The sequence below is a fragment of the Silurus meridionalis genome, chromosome 22 (genome assembly GCF_014805685.1).
Source record: "Silurus meridionalis isolate SWU-2019-XX chromosome 22, ASM1480568v1, whole genome shotgun sequence".
Classification (NCBI taxonomy): domain Eukaryota; kingdom Metazoa; phylum Chordata; class Actinopteri; order Siluriformes; family Siluridae; genus Silurus; species Silurus meridionalis.
In genome coordinates this window covers 3,353,262-3,371,339 of record NC_060905.1, presented here as the reverse complement: position 1 = coordinate 3,371,339, position 18,078 = coordinate 3,353,262, and the positions used below count along the sequence as shown (strand labels likewise).

Below are 18,078 nucleotides of genomic sequence, written 5' to 3'. Positions count from 1 at the left end.
ACACACACACGATTTTTGCGATTCTTTTCAAAACCATCTGAAATTGTGTCCAGTCACATTTCACACTTGTTTTATAATTTCTCTTCCTGACTCCACGTCCTGCCTGTACGATGGATGGCGTCTCTAGACAAGACATCCGACTGCTTCCAAACACACACACAACAATCGTTGGCTTTTTTCACCTCGTAAGTGTAGAAATACTGTAAACTTTTCAAATGGTGAATATTTATGGCTGAATTTTTTCGAATTTAATTTCACAGTAGGACAGATATCTCCATGTTCTGAGCTGAAGGAGTTGGTATGGAGTTTGGAAGTTCTAAGAGTCTGGTTTTATTGTTCTGTGATCTCAATTTTATGATCGGGACTCCAATTTTCTCACAATCTCATCGAAAAGAACAAAAAAATTTCTCACAGAGTGATTGTATCATGAGAAAATCCGGCTCCATGAAGATCTGTTTACATGGGTTGGAGTGACAGATCTACTGCTATAGAGCTCCAAATCCTATTGAACATGTTTGGAATGGATGTGAACCCTGACTGCACTCCAGACCTCCTCACCTCACCTACATCAGTACCTGACTTCACTAACACACTTGTGGCTGAATGAATCTCCACAAAATCTAGTGGATCATCTTCCCAGAAGAGTGGAGCACCTTAAATTAAATAGAGACTACACACACACACACACTTGACCCATTTCTCAAAATCATCGTATTCACCATACAAGTTAATACAAAATTGAATGTAGCTCAGTCAGATCATTTGGAAATGTTTACAGTAGATCTCTCCACTGGTATTAAACTGGAACTGTATGTTGTTATTAGTTAGATGTTTATTTTTTTCCTCTCAGATGATTTCAACATTTTCCCCAATTCTTTTAAAAAGAGAAAAAAAAAAATCGCACAAACCTGCTTAGAATTAAACGAACAACAAAAAAGTGAGACTGTTGGCATGTAATTAACTCCCTAGTCTCACTAAGATTGTAGAAAACACGAGACGTCATTATAAGACCCCCCAAACACACACCCACCTCCTCCACAGTCTATTGCCAAACCAAGGATCAGTATTAAACTGTTACTCATGCAATATTGTAGGTGTAGTATTATATTTTCTCAGTAATGTCTCTGTGTATGATGGTATTATTCAAGGGTTTCAAAAGGAGGATTAAAAAGGTCACTTCTTTTCTCACTCTGTTCCAATCTCTGTATTAAGGTTCTAGACGGGGTTTTTCTTCTGGTGGCTCTGTTTAGAATCTTTACTGTTCTTTGTCCAAAAATTGAGCTGGAATTTTTTTTTTTTTTTTTTACACAAATGTATCGCCATCGGTTTTTATCGTTCCCACGTCATTTCATTGTATTATAGACAAAGATTTTTTTTTTTTTTTTAATCGATGATCAATGCTGTTACAAAAACACTGTTACAACGTTACACTGTTCAAACGTCTCGTCGGACTGTCGAAGACCTTTTACGTGTCTTTAGGAGGTTTTACTCGTTTATCCGTTACACACTTTTTCTCTACTTCATTAAAGCAAACCGTCTCATTTGCTTCCAGTGTGGTTCATTTGTGGGGGGGAGGGGCTTAAAAGGAAATCTTAGTATAATTGAATTTGAAAAGCACTTTTGACAATGAACGTTGTCACAACGCAACTTTTACTGAAATGAATCGAAGGAGAAAAGTTTTAAATGAATACATTATGCCTGAGAAATCCTGAGGTGAATGTGGTGAGAGAAAAACTCCCTGAGATGATCTAAAGAGGAGACGTGAAGAACTGGACCTCCTCCTCTGGGTAACATGGATTGTATAGAAGTCTATTTTGTAGCTGTATTATAAGGGAATGAAAATGTAAATGAGTATTTTGTTGGGTTTATTCAATGTTTACGGTGTGAAACCGTTCATGGCAACTTCGAAGGTTATGGAGTTTTAGCATTAACGCTAGTTTGTTGTATATTCAGGTTTTCTATGTACTTAAGGGATGTTAAGGTTTAGCGATTTGTATCGGTGCATCGGTTTAAAATGGTGTGCATCAGATACAAGTTGGCATTTGCATCGTGACGCATCGTTTTTTTAAAACAGATTTTATATGATATATTTTATATGATATACATAAAAAATATGTAATTATCAATACTGTTCTATACTTTTATTATTTACAAGTCATCAATAATTTGTGAGCAATATTTAATATATATAGATCAATTTCTCCTCAATAAACAGTTTCTCGCTGCTGAATACGGCGTATCGCAACACTACGGAGACCGAGGCGTGTCCTGAGAGTCATGTAGAACACAGATTAACATGGCAGAGGTAGAGCTGTAACTTCCTGCAGACACAACAGGAAAACAACGTCTGGTTTTATTTCTACTTTTTTTCTTCTGAGCTACAAAAGGCGTGTTTGTGAAAGGGGCCATGCGTTAGAAGTCAGACGGCACTTAAGTACATTTCTGATTCGATGTCTGTCTGAACCGAAGAAATAAAAATCTGTACCACATTGAATTGCAGAGCATCATTTTATTAATTTTTTCATTTTATCGCATTGTGTTGAATCGTACCGCATCACATCAGAAGCTGCTACATATGTAGCTTTTATGGATCGTATTGTTGGCTATGCGTCGAGACATGAATTGCATCAGGCGCAGTTATGGGGATGCACCACTCTAATGTGGACTAGAGGAGTGAGTGGCTTCCAAATGATAAGAACTTCAACCTGAATTTAGACATCATGACGTGATGTCAGAAGTGGTAGGTGGGGAAGGTGGTAGCTCAGTCGTTAAAGCATTAGGATCAGAAGGTCACAAGTTCAAATCCCAAGCTGCCACTGTTGGGCCTTTGAGCCTCAACTGCTCAGTTCTAAGTCAAATGGCATAAATGTAAGTGGTCAGGATCACTATATTATAGGTATGAAATAATCCATCTAGATTTAAAGGATTTAATGAATGATGTGGAGGTAAAAAGAAGAACAGCCCGAGATGAAGCAGAGAGCATTTAAATGGTGAAGCACCTCACTGTAGCTTAGCTGTAGATTATCACTTTATACCACGGTCTCTTCCCAACACTGACAAGCTGTCATTAATGTTTGCAGAGCAAAACTGACAAAATGGATAAAAATTTTTAAGATTTTCTTTACTTGTTTTATATTTGGTTTGTTAGATTTAGAATTCGAATAATAAAGCTCCTGTTAGCTCCGTCCATTTCCTCCAGTTTGTCTAATTTATCTTTACATTTATCTAAAATAATCATATTTATCATAGAACTGGAACTGTATGTTATTATGCTTACAGTTAATAAGAGAAAAAAGATCTGATTTAAGCAAATAGATGATTGCTGTATGGATAAACATGGATATAATTTATGCTTGTGTACATTATATGTATATTAGGGCTGTTAGAATGTGTTCGTTAATACGAATGTATTTTACACTAATTAACGCACTCGCCTTAAAATTCTGTTTGACCATTTTTATTACAAATATTAAAAAATATATATAAAGGATGCAAAATTTTAAAATTCAACACACGTTTACTCATGATATCCTTTCTTTACTCAGATATATATATATAAACATAATAAATTTTATCCTCATGCTCTATGTTGAATCTGGTTTCACTAATAATAAACATACATTTGCATAAAGCATCAATATTTGTCCATGACCATGTTGATGTAGAATATTAAAAACTTGAAAAGTATTAATTTTACGTACATTTGGAACAGATATAAATGTGCGATTAAGTTGCGATTAATCACCAGCTAACTAATGACAACAATGATTAATCGCAACTTAATCACACATTTGTATCTGTTCTAAAAGTATGGTTTAAGTTGCGATTGATCAGCAGTTAACTCATGACAATCAGGCGATTAATCACGATTAAATATTTTGATCGACAGCCCAAATATATATATATATATATATATATATATATATATATATATATATATATATATATATATATATACTGTATATACACCTTGTTTTATATTTCTATAAAATAACTAATTTGAGGTTATTTTGAATGGAGTTGAATAGGACACGTTCTCAACCTCGTTAGAGAAACATGCAAACTCACTTCTGCTGCTGTTGCTTCGTCACCTTTTGATTTTGTTTCCGTACCTGTTTTGACGATGCTTCTTGCTCTTCATGATGCTGTTTATTTTGTATCTGTATAAGTCTGATGTTCTCTAATAACCTGTGGGCTCTTCCAGGAATAGGTGAGTAAGTGTATATCAGGTTCATGTGACACTTTTAACTAATCGTGTGGCTTCTGAAGTGTTGTAATGAACACTTATGCAAGCCACTGTATATCTTTTTGGGGTTCTGACTTTACCACTCGTAATTCTATATTTATATTATATACTATATTTAAAATTTTTATTCTTTTCTTACAACCAAAATGTAGCTTGAGCTATCGGTGTTTAAGGCATTGGACTTTGGTCAGAGGTTAAAATTCCACCACTACTGAGCTGCCACTGCTGGGCCCTTGAGCAAGGCCCCTAACCCTCCCCTGTTTAGTTGTAAGTCGCTCTGGATAAGGGCGTCTGCCAAATGCCGTAAATGTATCTATTGTTTTACAGAGCGATCTATTGATTGTAGCCAATTTTATTTTCAATGTGTAAAGTTTTCTGGGACTTCAAAGCAGGTGACGCTGCCTAACTAGTGCTGTTCTGACCACGTGCGTTACCACGTCTGTGGTTTCATCATGGACAGCGAGTTGGAACAAAGCGCGAAAGCGATATTCCGTGTAAAACCGGGCAGATCTTTCACAGAAAAACATTTAAAATGACATACGTTTGACATACGGCGATGCTGCAACGAGTCAGTTAGAGAGCGGAAGAACATCACTGGAGGACGACGAGAGATCAGGAAGACCTTCAATGAGCTCAACCCCCGAAAATGTCAAATCCGTTCCACAACTCGTGCATGATTGTTCGGAGAGCGATCCACATGATCTCACTTCTGCACCTCTTCGAGAAAGTAAAGCTCCAGATCAAAGGTCGCCTTTTTGACAACATTTGACTTCAGGACATGTTCCAGACGTGGCAGGAACGCTGGGAGCGCTGTATTGCAGTGCAAGGGGATTATTTTGAAGAGTGCAAAACTTTTTGATGCCACCTCTTATAACACTGGTCTACAAATTTTGGGAAATGATTGACCTCCGTGATAAATGTGTTAATTCTTTCTTACATATTTAGTGGCTAAATTAGAACTCAAGTTAAAAAGGTGCTGGTTGGCTAAAGTTATTTATTTAAAATAACTGATATTTATAATTATCTATACACAATTATGGAGGGGGCGTCTGATAAACACGATGCCTTGTAACTTCTTAACAAAGTACGGTAGAACAATGAAAATTGTACCAAATCAAAGTTTATAAAGACCAAAAAGCACCGTTCAGATACCAAATAAAGATGGAATTTTGTGGAATTTTGATGGAAGATTGCATTCTGTAATTATCTGATATTTACATTATATTTTATAAGCTTTAAAACTGTATAATTTTGAAGTTATATTTTAATAGTCTGGGAAGCTACACAGCAATGGGACCAACCAAAAAAAACAATAAATGAATAGAAACTTTCATTACTATATCACATTCTGCAGAAAAGTGATGAATCGTAATCACACACACCACCTTCAATTTTTTAATTATTTTGAAGAACTTTTGATCTGAAGCTGTATCTTGGTAATGAACCAATTGACACTCTTTATTAGTGACCCAATTTTGGTAAAATTTTGCTACTTTTATTTCCCAGGCTTTATCCTTGTAGACCAGAGTAATAATCTCCACTCTTCTGGGAAGATGTTCCACTAAATTTTGTGGAGATTTGTTTTAGTCTTTCAGCTATAACAGTGTTAGTAAAGTCGGGTACTGATGTAGGTGAGGGGAGGAGGTCTGGGGGTGCAGTCAGCGTCAAAAAGGGTTCATTCTGTAGCGGGATCTTCAACTCCAACCCCTATCCTTGTAGCGCTGGCTTTGTGGATAGGGAAATTGTCATGTTTGGGTCTTTTAGTTGTGTACGTCAGGCATCCAAAGGCATCTTGTAAAATTGTGTGCCTCTGAAATTATGGTAACAGATTGTGGAAGACCCACATACGATTCCAAAACTTTGGTCCATGTAGTTTGTTAATGAAGTTATAAGGATTTTATTCCAATTAGTGAAAATGTTCACACTGAACCTACATACAGGCTTGCATTAAGATCATCTGGCGCTTGTGAACGTCTCAGACATGCTAGTTACATTTTTGGTGAAGCTATGTTTATGTAAGATGGCCAACGTTGCAGGATGCGTAAATGTTCTGCATGTTCTGTTCGATGCCCTGAGCAAAGATCAACTAGTTCATCTATAGTCAACACCGGCCGAGTCTCCAAAACATTACTGTTTACAGCAAACATCTCCAAGTGCTGGTTGTTTTCCCTCAGAATGACGCAAGTTGCTTCCTGGTCCGTCAGATACTGGATGGTGTTGAGTGAGCATATATAAAGGCAGCTATATGCAAAAAGACAACCTTTTTTCCATTCCTGTGGTGCGTTATGAGTGTCCCGTGAAGCAAGCCAGTTTTGCCTTTTACAACCCAGACGTCTGAGTGATGCCTTTAAGACCCAGAGCTTCGTCTCAGCCCGGGAGAGGCGGCGTGCTCCTGAACCCCAAAGTCATGGCGGTTCTGCGCCCCCGAGCTCTGACCTCGAGCTCCCGCTCGGCCGTAGAGGACCAGCTGTCATGTCCAGTATGCTGCGAGATCTTCGCAGACCCCGTAGTCCTGCGCTGCAGCCACAGCTTCTGCCGGAACTGTCTGAACCAGTTTTGGAACAAGAAGGCGCCCAAGCGCGAGTGTCCTGTGTGCCGCAGGAGGTGTTCGCTCACCGAGCCGACAGTCAGCCTCGTGCTGAAGAACGTGTGCGAGACACTCGTGCAGGAGCAGAAAGGACTGACCACACCGCCATCGTCGCCCGGCACCATGGCCAGGCAGTTAGACCTGTGTACCACCCACAGAGAGCCGCTCAAACTCTTCTGCCACGACGACGAGGAGCTGCTCTGCTGCGTCTGTCACACCTCCAGGAAGCACCAAGGCCACCGAGTGTGTCCCATGGAGGAAGCGGCGCATGATCTAAAGGTGAGCTTCGGGGCGCAAACCCAACGAGCTTCTTGCATTTACCTGATGGGGGACAGCAGGACATGAAAACGCTGTTAACATCAGACACAAGGTTCCATTTTTATTTGGTATCTAAACGGCGCATTTTGGCTGTCTTTATAAACTTTCATATTGTACCATTTTCGTTGTTCTACCGTACTTTGTTGAGAAGTTACAAGGCATCGTGGTCATCAAATCGTGAAATATCTTAAAAACTTTAGCCAACCTCACTTTTATCATCTGTTTTCTAATTCAACTAAACAAAATATTTAAGAATGAACACATTTAATCTCAGAAGTTGATAAATTCCAAACGTTTGTAGACCAGTTTTATCAGACTTGTAAAACAACAGAAATGTTTTATAACTGAAAAAAGCAGAACAGAAAGGTTCTTGACATGTTCTTCAGGAACATAAGGGTTGGATTGTGAAATTCCAAGTTAACGTAACTCCGTGTTCTACAGACAGACAGACAGACAGTTCTTTATTGTCATTGCACAGCGTACAACGAAATTAAGTCCTTATGGTGCATAAATAAATGTATATAATATAGTTTACAAAATATAAACAAGTGATTTGTTAAACTATTAAAGTATTAAGGTTTTAATATAAAATATAAAATTTTAAAAATGTTTTATATATTAAGGTATTGTCTGTTACGGAGCAACCGGTGTACTATACAGTGATACTTAACACTAACGCAGTGATAGTACGACAACAGCAGATCCTCTTGTAAGTTGTTTTTCCTGTGAATCTTCAGGAAGAGAGTCACTGTTGTGCCTTAACTGCGGAGGACGTGAAATCATATGAGTATAAAAGTGCACTTCTTAAACACACAGGGTTCTAGGAAGTGAAACCTGGATGGGGTAATTCAGGGGTGTTTCATCTTTTCCACAAAGGTCCAGGTGCAGGTTTTTATTCCAACCATTCAGCTACACCTGATAGTCATTTAAAATAAATTTAGATTTAAACTGGTTGGAATGAAAACCTGCACACACACCAGCCCTTTGAGGAAAAGATTGGACGCCCCTGATGTCTATGGGAGTTTATGGGAGCCTATATGGCACTGCATCATGCTTTCTCCACTGGAAGTCTACCCTATAGGGCATGTCTTTGTTCTCTTGCATGCAGAAAACCCTTTGGGGCACTGCATCATGTGTTCTCCACTGAAAAGGCTCCCATTAGGGCATGTTAAGCTTGTAATAGGAGCCTGTAAGGCACCGAGTCATGCATTCGCTAATGGTTTCCATACACAAGGGAACCTATCGGGCACTGCATTGTGTTCTTCACAAGAAGGGCACAATTGGGGATTTTATTTCAGGAAGAAAAGATCAAAGCAAGGGATAAATAACAGCATAAAATAAAAATAATTACTTATTTAAAAAAAAAATTTAAAATATTTTTTTACAATTATGTTTCGAAAAAGTTCCATAAGGAATAAAACATTCTGTCACAATGTTAGAGGAAATAAATCAAAGATGTGTGCTGGTTATTGTTGTGGCCCAGGAGTTATTCTCCATAAACTTCACATCAATTAGAATTTAATTCAAATTTATTTTATTTGTAGACATTGTCCTAAATCAGTTTTACATAATTCACCAGCTTTATAATACAAATTAAACTAAAGATTTCTGCATCATGAATTAGTCCCTATAAGTTTTACTCCCACTGACCTAGCCAGGGGCGACAGCAACAGGAAAAACCCCCTGAGGAACAAACGTTGAGAGAACCAGCCTCACAATGGAACCCATTCTCATTTGAGTGATACCGATTGTCCATTTATTACATTTCCTTCAAAGTAGAGGTTATAAATTTTTCACTGATGGAGACTCGAATGCAAAACTGTTCATGGTGATTGCAGTCCTAAACCATTATGGCAGACTGTGTTATATTGATTACAGTCCAAATCCATCTTCATGGTTCTTAAGTGGAAGAACCAACATGCCCATGGACCTTTAGGCTGTTTATGTGTCAGCATCCTCAGCGACAGCGAGAGTCCTTCCATTGAACAGAACTTCATTCAGAAGTAGGATTATTTTAGGCAGCTCTGGAATGCAGAAAGGGCCCAGATTACATCCAGAGGTTTCGTTGGTACTTGGAAGGTGAGGGTCGAGGGCCGTGCTCAAGGACCCAGCAGTGACAGCTTAGTGGTGATGAGGTTTGAGCCTTTGACATCTGGGTTGCATGTTTTTCAGTTTCAATGGTTGTAATTGTATACATATAAACTGAACTTGTGACCCTCTGATTCGGAAACCAATGCCTTAACCACTGAGCTTCCACCAGCAATGTTCTAAAACAATTATGAGACATTAGCTTTAAATCTGTTTACAGTTAATGTCCGACCTTCACTTTTTACATGTATGGCACTTTGCCAGATGCCCTTATTCAGAGCGTCTTATATTTATCTCATATAACTGAGCAGCTATGGGGTTAAGGGCCTTACCCAGGGGCCCTGGAGTGGCATCTTGGTGTGGCTGGGATTCGATCTCATGATCTTTTGATCAAAAGTTCAATGCCTTAACCACCAGGAGACTTGATCAATGAGTATCAAATAAACGTCCCTAGTTAAACAAAATAAATAAATCATTTGTGACACATCCGCCGTGTTCAATTGTTGCTATAGAAACCATACGACATTAAAAGTGTGAGATTTGCAGTTGCACCACAGTCTGGGCTGCTGTGATGGAAAACGAATCAACAACTTCTGACCAATCATAATGTAGCCTGCACATGTTGAGCATGTGATGTGTGTGTGTGTGTGTGTGTGTGTGTGTGTGTGTGTGTGTGTGTATCCCCGTCTGTCCCCTATCATTCCGTTCCAGCACAGTGTATTTTCACAACAAGCTGAAACGTTTAACACAAAACATACAGATCATTCTGGAGGTAAAGGTGTTTACAGGAACTCTCGTTCGAGTTTTAAAACACACCCTGGACCCAAATTCTACACACAAATTAACAAATCGAATCAATGTTGATTAAAAAGATGATCCAGGTCACCATCTAGCATCAAGTGTTCTTCTGTCTCTCCAGGAGAAAAAAATCCATCAAGATCCCTATGTATAGACAGTGGTCTCGTTCAGAGAGGCTTCCAGGTAGAACCATGTTGCGAACAATGAGCCTGTAGCTGTCCATAGAACCTGACAGGAACGTTAGAGGAACTCTTGAGTTTATACTGTACACAAGGACACCATGAACGCCTTATTTTTTTTCATTTTGGGTGAAAAGAGTTGCAAGACAGAATTTTGGCTTATAATTCATTGTGTTTCATTAATTATAGTGACCAGTTTTCTTCCCATTTTCAATCATAGGTTACATTCCAGATGACAATATAAAGAAATATCAAACATAGCAAAGTAATAGAACACCACACAAGTTTTAGATAGATAGATAGATAGATAGATAGATAGATAGATAGATAAAGACAGACAGACAGATAGATAGATAGATAGATAGATAGATAGATAGATAGATAAAGACAGACAGACAGACAGACAGACAGATAGGCAAAGACAGACATACAAAGACAGACATATAGGTGATAGATAAATAGATAGATAGATAGATAGATAGATAGATAGATAGATAGATAGATAGATAGATAGATAGATAGATAGATAGATAGAAAGATTATTAATTATTATTATTTTATATAGCACCTTTAATAATTGCATCTCAAAGCACTTAATAAAAATAAATATATAAATAACAAAGAAATATTAATAGAGTTAAGCTTTTTTTTAACCAAATTTTTATTTTCCTATAAAACTGAAATATTCATCCCTTTTTACTGCTCCAGATTTAATAAGGCTCGGTCGTGTACTCTTTCTAGGCGGAGTTGAAGCAGGAGCTGGCGCCGATGAAGAAAAGTCTCCGTCGGCTTTATGAGGCCAAGCAGGAGAGGGACGACATCACCGTACACATCAAGGTAACACCAGAGATCTGATAGAAGCTTCCAGAACCAGGTTTCACAGTGAGAGCTGCATGTGAACAGAAAGCAGAACAATTGAATTTAATTAACACATTTCGATGGCTGTAATAGTCTTAAATAAAGTGATGTAGTTATACACACATTCACCAGGTTATAAGAGCCGATTATTCCCATTGAATTAGGAATAAAAGATAAAATATAATAAACGTTTTTTCTTCTGTGATGTTTGTTGTGCATTTGAACAGAACCAAAGGCAGCAGGCAGAGAAACAGATCAGAGAGGATTTCGCAGAGATCAGACAGTTCCTGGAGAAACAGGAGCGGGCGAGGATCGCTCTCCTGTCTGAGGAAGAGGAGGAGAAGTTGCATCTGATGAAGAAAAACACAGACAACCTCTCGAGAGATATTCTGAACTTCTCACACGCTGTCAGAACCATAGACGACGAAATCGCCAACAGCGACTCTGTGTTCCTGCAGGTACGTGAACGTTTCTTCACAATTCAATTTCAACACATTACTAATAAATCTTACTATAGCAACATTTTCTGTTTAAAATAAATAACTTTATTTTATTTATATTTTGTTTATTACTTGTCTATTTTCCCATTTTATTATTATTATTATTATTATTATTATTATTATTATTATTATTATTATTATGAGAGTGTTATATTTGACAGGATTTTTCTTTTCTTATTTTTAGTTCTTATATATACTTTTTAGATTTTCTTTTTCTGTCCCTTTTTATTTAGTGCATTTTTATTATTTGTTTATTTTACTCTACATTTTCTATACAATAAAATTGTTTTTTTTTCTTTTTCGTGCATGTGTTACTTATTATTATTATTATTATTATTATTATTATTATTATTATGTGCAAGTACCTAGTGCTTAAAATTGATCTCCTGTTTAAATTTGTTTATATTCTGTATGATTTTTATTATTTTTTAAAACACATCTTGAGTTCTTATATTTATGTTTAATGTTATTTATTTTCTCTCACTTATTTTATTCTGATGGTTTATTATTATTATTATTATTATTATTATTATTATTATTATTATTATTATTATTATTATTATTCTTTTTATGAATTTCTTTGGGAAGATTTTCTTTTCCGTGTTAAAAATATAAAAGAAGCTCATCATAAATTAATTCAGCCAATTTTGAAAAAACGCTGACTCGTTGACTTTGGTGTTTTCTCTTTTCTTTTTCTTTGCAGCACTACAAGAACATAAAAAAGAGGTAAGTGTGAACGCCTGGACATTCTGCATATAATATAGAGTTCCTACGTTATATATATTATACGTTATATTATAAAAGTACAGAATCTACAGAGTGAATCTGGTGATTGCAGGACACATTTGACCTTTAATGAACCGGAGAAAGTTCCGGGTGCTCTCATCGATGTGGCGAGACACGTCAGCTCTCTGAAGTTCAGCTTGTGGGAAAACATGCAGGCCATGGTGGAATACAGTAAGCTTCTCCACACAACCACACACACACACACACACACACACACACACACACACACACACACACACACACACACACACACACAATTGAATATAAGACATATAAGGTACAATGTGATTTGTACTGGAAAACCTTCTTCCATTCCTGCTGGATCTCTACAATCAGGTCAAAACGGTGAATAATCTGGCGAGTAGTGGAGGAGTGAGATCATGGTTTTTCCGCTGAAGAACTCATGCAATCAGTTGGCGTGTAACCAGTCTCGAAACCTTTTGATAAAACCTCATGTGTCCCCATTTGCTTTCATAATAAGCTCCACTCTTCTGGGAAGATGTTCCTGTAGACTTTGTGTCAGGTGAGGTGAGGGGGTTCCATCAGTGTAAAAAAGTCACCCCAAAGCTGTTCATTAGGGTTGGAGCTCTATAGCAGGAGATCTTCCACTCCAAGACATGGGAAGCAGATTTTCCTGGAACTGCACAGTAGCAATGTGGAACAGGTTTGGGTCTCCTAGTTCCTCCACGTTTGTGGTAACAGTTTTGGGAAGAACCACATATGACTGGAAAAGTCGTGTCCTAATACTTTGGTCCATAAAGTGCATTTTGACCCAAAATATAAAGTAAAGATGTTAGGAATAGTTTGTTAACGATCACATCTTCTCACATCCATTTCTTAGCTCCGGTGACTCTGGATGCCAACACAGCCTACCCCTGCCTGACACTGAGCAAAAACCTGACCCAAGTCAGCAACAGCGGCGTGATGCAGAAGCTTCCTGACAACCCCGAACGCTTCGACCACTTCGTCTTCGTTTTAGGCTCCAATGGCTTCGATTCGGGACGCCACGCCTGGGAGGTGGAGGTGAAGGACAACAACGACTGGGTTGTCGGCGTAGTGAAGGAGTCTATAGCCAGGAAGGGGAAAGTCTCTGGAGGTCCAGAGGCAGGTTTCTGGACTATAGCGCTTTCGGATGGCTCGTACACGGCCATGACATCTCCGCCCACACAGCTCAAGCTGAGCGGCCGCCTCGAGAGGGTCAGAGTAAAGCTGGACTACGACGCCGGTGAGGTGAGCTTCTCCAACCCCATGAACTTGACACCCATCTACACTTTCTGTGATCGCTTTACAGAGAGAATGTTCCCTTTCTTCTGCCCTGGCGCCAACATCAATGGCAGCAACCCGGGTCCTCTAAAGATCTGCCCAGTTAAAGTAGCCATGTGGAACAGCGCCATCTGGTAACAACGTTGTTTTGATTCAAGAAATAAATAAAAAGGATCTGCTGTACATACTAAATCAGACTCAAAGTAATCAGAGTGCTCTGGAAAATTTTATTATTTGTATTGAGGGTAAAATAACCAATAAACGATTATATTTGTATGAAATAAAGTGTCAAATTCTTTTTGAATATATACATTTTTGGTTCCTCAATGTCTACCTCGTACCTGCTCATGTCTCTAAATAGTATCAATAAAAAAATAGTAAAATAGTTGAATGCTATCATTATCTTAAGTGTTTGGTCACATAGGCAGCTAGCAAGACCTCAAACTAGTTCACGTCTACCTCACATTTACTTCATTTCAATTCAATTTTTATTTGTAGAGCACTTTTAACAATGCCCTGTGCCTCAAAGCAGCTTTACGGAGTTCAAGAGGTTCTAAAGTTTTATAAAAGGGTACTGTATTTTCCGGACTATAAGCCGCTACTTTTTTCCCACGCTGTGAACCCCGCGGCTTAAACAATGAAGCGGCTAATATATGGGTTTTTCCCGGTTTCACAAGCTTCATGCCACCAAAAACCTGAAACCCATAACATTAGACTAATGAAATTGCCTAACAGGTTCAGGTTCACGCTCCCACTGAATCGGCCTGCAGCACATCATAAATATGGATGATGTTCCTCTGACGTTTGACCTGCCGCTCACTCGGACTGTCTACAGGAAATGCGACGTCACGCTGAAAACAACCGGGCATGAAAAACACTTCACCTGTGTTCTGAGCTGCACGGCATCGGGAGAAAAGCTTCACCGATGGTGACTTTTAAACGCACGTCGATGCCAAAAGAAAAACTCTCTAGAGAAATTGTTGTGAAAGGAAGGAGAAAGACAGTGAACAATCACTTTCTTGGTAGGCTACTGTTTAGATACAAGCCGTGTAACAGACACTGTCTTTCATTAAAGCCGGTGTAAAGTTTATTAGTTTCAGTGTAGACACCTGCGGCTTATAGACAGGTGCGGCGTATTTATGTTCACAATAAACATCTTTGTAAAATTCAGTGGGTGCGGCTTATATTTGGGTGCGCTTAATAATCCGGAAATTACAGTGTATAAGTTTAGTGTCTCTAAGTTTGTTCCTTATAATTGTAAGTTTATCTGTAATGATTGAGCCAGTGGCAACTGTGGCGATGAAAACTCCCGAGACTTAATGAAGAAAACCTTGAGAGGAACCAGACTCAAAATAGTACTCATCCTCATCCTCATCACCTGAATGTCAACTCATTCCAGTTCCATTATTGTTGAGGTGCTTAAATGCAAAACGTTGCAATTTGCAATCCATCCTCACACAGAGTGGTCTCCTAATGAAGGGAAGTTCATCCAGAGAGAAGGTGAGAGAGAGAGAGAGAGAGAGAGAGAGAGACTTTTTGTACTTTTTACAGTCCTAAATCCTTAAGTCATGCTAAATGCCAGATGGTTGCAGATTGACTTGTTAGTTAAGAAAATAGATGAATAAATAAAATGATTAATAGACAAATAAAATCAGACATGACAGTTGAAGGTTGGGGGAGGGGGAGGGGTGTGTGATAATTTAGTGTGAAAATCAGATTTTATTAGTCTGAAGAAGATTATGATGGTATCATGGTCAGCATTTTGCGTTGGACAGTGTCTGGGTGGTCGCACTGAAATGTCCATACAAAAAGTCTGTGGTAAAAGACTGGTAATCCAGAGAGATCCAGGTTCCTGGGCCCAGTTTGGAGTCTCTGGATAAACTGAAGGCGAAGGGCTGCAGTTCTGCTGGCGAGATGAACCAGCCCCTGCCCTCCTTCCTCCTTGGGCAGATAAAGAATACAGTCTGTGGAATCAAGTGCAGACCATCCCAAAAGAAGTCCATTAGCAGAACCTGGATGTTCGCTATCAGGTTTGGTGGCGGATCCACTCACATAAGCTTTGCCCCCTATAGGACATCTTTAGAATCATCCACTTCCACCTGCACAGTCGTGCCCTTTCCCAGTTTTTATGTAAAAATTCATTACTCCCCAGGTAGACACCCAAGTATTTAAAACCCCCTTTTTTCCACACCAGGCCTCCAGGGAGTGTCGTCTGGTCATGATGAACGATCTGCTTCATGACCTTCGACAGTTTAAAGGCTAATGCTTTTGACATCAGCTAGTGCACAGTAGTGACACCGGGCACCAGTTCTTCAGGTGGGTCAGGTCTCTTTTTTTTGGCAGCAGGGTCAGGACGGCTCTCCTGCAGCTCAATGGTAGCTGACCTCCTTTCACACTCTCACTTAGAACCTCCAGCACGTCCTGCCCTATTACTGCCCAGAAAGCCTTCAAAAACTCCACAAGGAGACCATCTATACCTGGCGCCTGCCCATTCTCCATGCCTTGGAGAGGTTTATGTAGCTCAGCCAGTGTCAGCTCCTCTGGTCACTGACTCTGTGAGCTTTGGCAGGTCCTTGAGGAAGCTCTTCTCTTCTACCTGTGTCCCTGACCTCTCACTGCTATTTTTTCACTGAACCATGCAGTGATCTGAGATGCCTACTGGAAAAATAAAAACCATAAAACTGCTCCAATCTCGCCAGGGAGAGCTATTTATAGAATGAGTCCACATGAGTCGTCTATAGAGTGAGTCCACGTGAAGATACATTCGGTTCTGCATGGTTCCTGTCTACATTTTCTGCAATTATTATATTATATTATAATTCTACAATTAAAATCACCTTCCAAAATAAAAAACTCTGCAGCGCTGCAGTTTAAAATAACATTGTTGAGTTTGTCTAAAGATCTCGTTCTCTCCACTGCACCAGTGGGAGCGTACACACAGATAAAACCAAAAACCTCATCCTTGAAAAAAAACCCCACTTACTTTTAAAAGCATTCCATTTGAAATTTCTTCTACAGAGTAATAAACAGGAATAAAATGGCGATTAAGATAAAAGTGATGTGCTGTGACTTAAAATTGCCAACCAATCCCACTCCTTCACCCAGTCAGCAGCATTACTGATATCACTGTGGGTTTCCTGCAGCAAGACCACATCAATCAATGTTTCTGCTTAATGAGCTCATAAAGCTTTATTCTTTTCCCATGTTCCCTTGCTACATTTATATTTAAACTCACAATGTGGATGATCCTGTTCGTTAAAATGAAATAAAAGTAAACCAAAAAAATGCTAAAAACCTCAAAGTGAAACACACCACAAACTCCATCAGTCTTCATCTGAGTTTCCCTGTTGACCTTCATTATCAGCTTCTTCAGTCTAAAATGTCTTGATCAGTAAAAGCTCCTTCTTGTCTAAAATGTTTTATGTCATGAATAAACTGTTTTCGGTCCCGGAACAACTCTTGCACTGACACGTTTTTCTGCCACTTGGTGGTTCTTATGTCCGGTTTGGCCGAGCAGGGTTTCTCTGGGGTGGGTCTGTCACTAGTGGAGCTCTGGGCTGCAGTCTGAGCTTGGGGCTCGTGCTCCCTGGGCTCTGGTGCAGCAGCAGTTGCGGGGCTTTCAGCAGCCTGCTGAGCTGTAGCCGCAGGGGGAGCGACTCCAGCAGGTTCAGATGAGTCTTGCCCCGGTCGCTTGGAAACACTGGGGTCTGGGTCTTTCAGGACAGGTGCCGGACAAGATGTCCTATCTGACCACATTTAAAACATTAATTAGATTTTCCCTCAATCCTAAACTTAAAAACCACATTTAGTTCATCCAGACCTTCATTCAAACCAATAAAAACCATTCCTCTAAAAGTGCTTAATCAGTGGGGACTTACAGCCGAGAGGGATTTTCTTTATGCGGAAGACGATTCGCCTGTACCGAGACAGGGGACATTGGACAACATGACTTTTTTAGCAGGAGACCTAAGGGGAGAAACCAATATACATTCATTATTAATAACAATTCCTTGTGGGTCAATTTGGTCACTTTGTCAAGACTGTTAAAAAACAACAACAATAGCACTGTTCATATGGAGGCAGAGACAATGTTCTCATGCCCCACCACATCTCCAACCTTTAACAAACACTCTTCTACACTCATGCTCACACACACACACACACACACACACACACACACACACACACACACACACACACACACACACACACACACAGGGCGATGAGAAATGCTTTAATGATGTGCACAAGTGATGTGGAAGTTAATCAAGTAGTTTTGAGAATAACATTTCTGTAAAATTCTGTTCTAATATGGTTCTACAGTAACAGCTCATTTGTGAGGACTTGTACAGTAGACCTCCATTTACATAGATTGAACAAATGTGAGTAATTGTTAATATGGTGGCGTTATGGCGAGAAATCCAGTGTCAGCACAAAAACTTAGTGGATTCTGAA

The 18,078-nt window shown here is 39.1% G+C and overlaps 2 protein-coding genes across 2 annotated transcripts in view; both read left to right on the top strand.

Moving 5' to 3' along the window:
• The window catches only part of gipc1 (GIPC PDZ domain containing family, member 1), a 4,870-nt gene extending 4,312 nt beyond the window's left edge, over positions 1 to 558 (top strand). Inside the window, exon 6 of the mRNA XM_046834821.1 lies at positions 1 to 558. This exon is cut by the window's left edge and continues 792 nt beyond it. The gene's annotated coding sequence lies outside the window, so the exon portion shown is untranslated.
• A 5,939-nt stretch (positions 559 to 6,497) lies between these two features.
• On the top strand, positions 6,498 to 13,891 carry trim35-12 (tripartite motif containing 35-12). Its single transcript, XM_046835579.1, has 6 exons — positions 6,498 to 7,112; positions 10,958 to 11,053; positions 11,302 to 11,532; positions 12,278 to 12,300; positions 12,413 to 12,531; positions 13,202 to 13,891. Exons 1-6 carry the CDS (start codon positions 6,588 to 6,590, stop codon positions 13,759 to 13,761), a joined length of 1,554 nt encoding a protein of 517 aa, XP_046691535.1. The 5' UTR covers positions 6,498 to 6,587; the 3' UTR covers positions 13,762 to 13,891.
• The last annotated feature ends 4,187 nt before the right edge of the window (positions 13,892 to 18,078 follow it).

What these genes read in the sequence shown, in the direction of transcription:
- trim35-12 (XM_046835579.1), top strand. Translation starts at nt 6,588, where the DNA reads ATGCCTTTAAGACCCAGAGCTTCGTCTCAGCCCGGGAGAGGCGGCGTG. An exon ending in ACATCACCGTACACATCAAG is followed by an intron (nt 11,054 to 11,301) that starts GTAACACCAGAG and finishes GCATTTGAACAG; the next exon opens with AACCAAAGGCAGCAGGCAGA. An exon ending in TACAAGAACATAAAAAAGAG is followed by an intron (nt 12,301 to 12,412) that starts GTAAGTGTGAAC and finishes TGGTGATTGCAG; the next exon opens with GACACATTTGACCTTTAATG.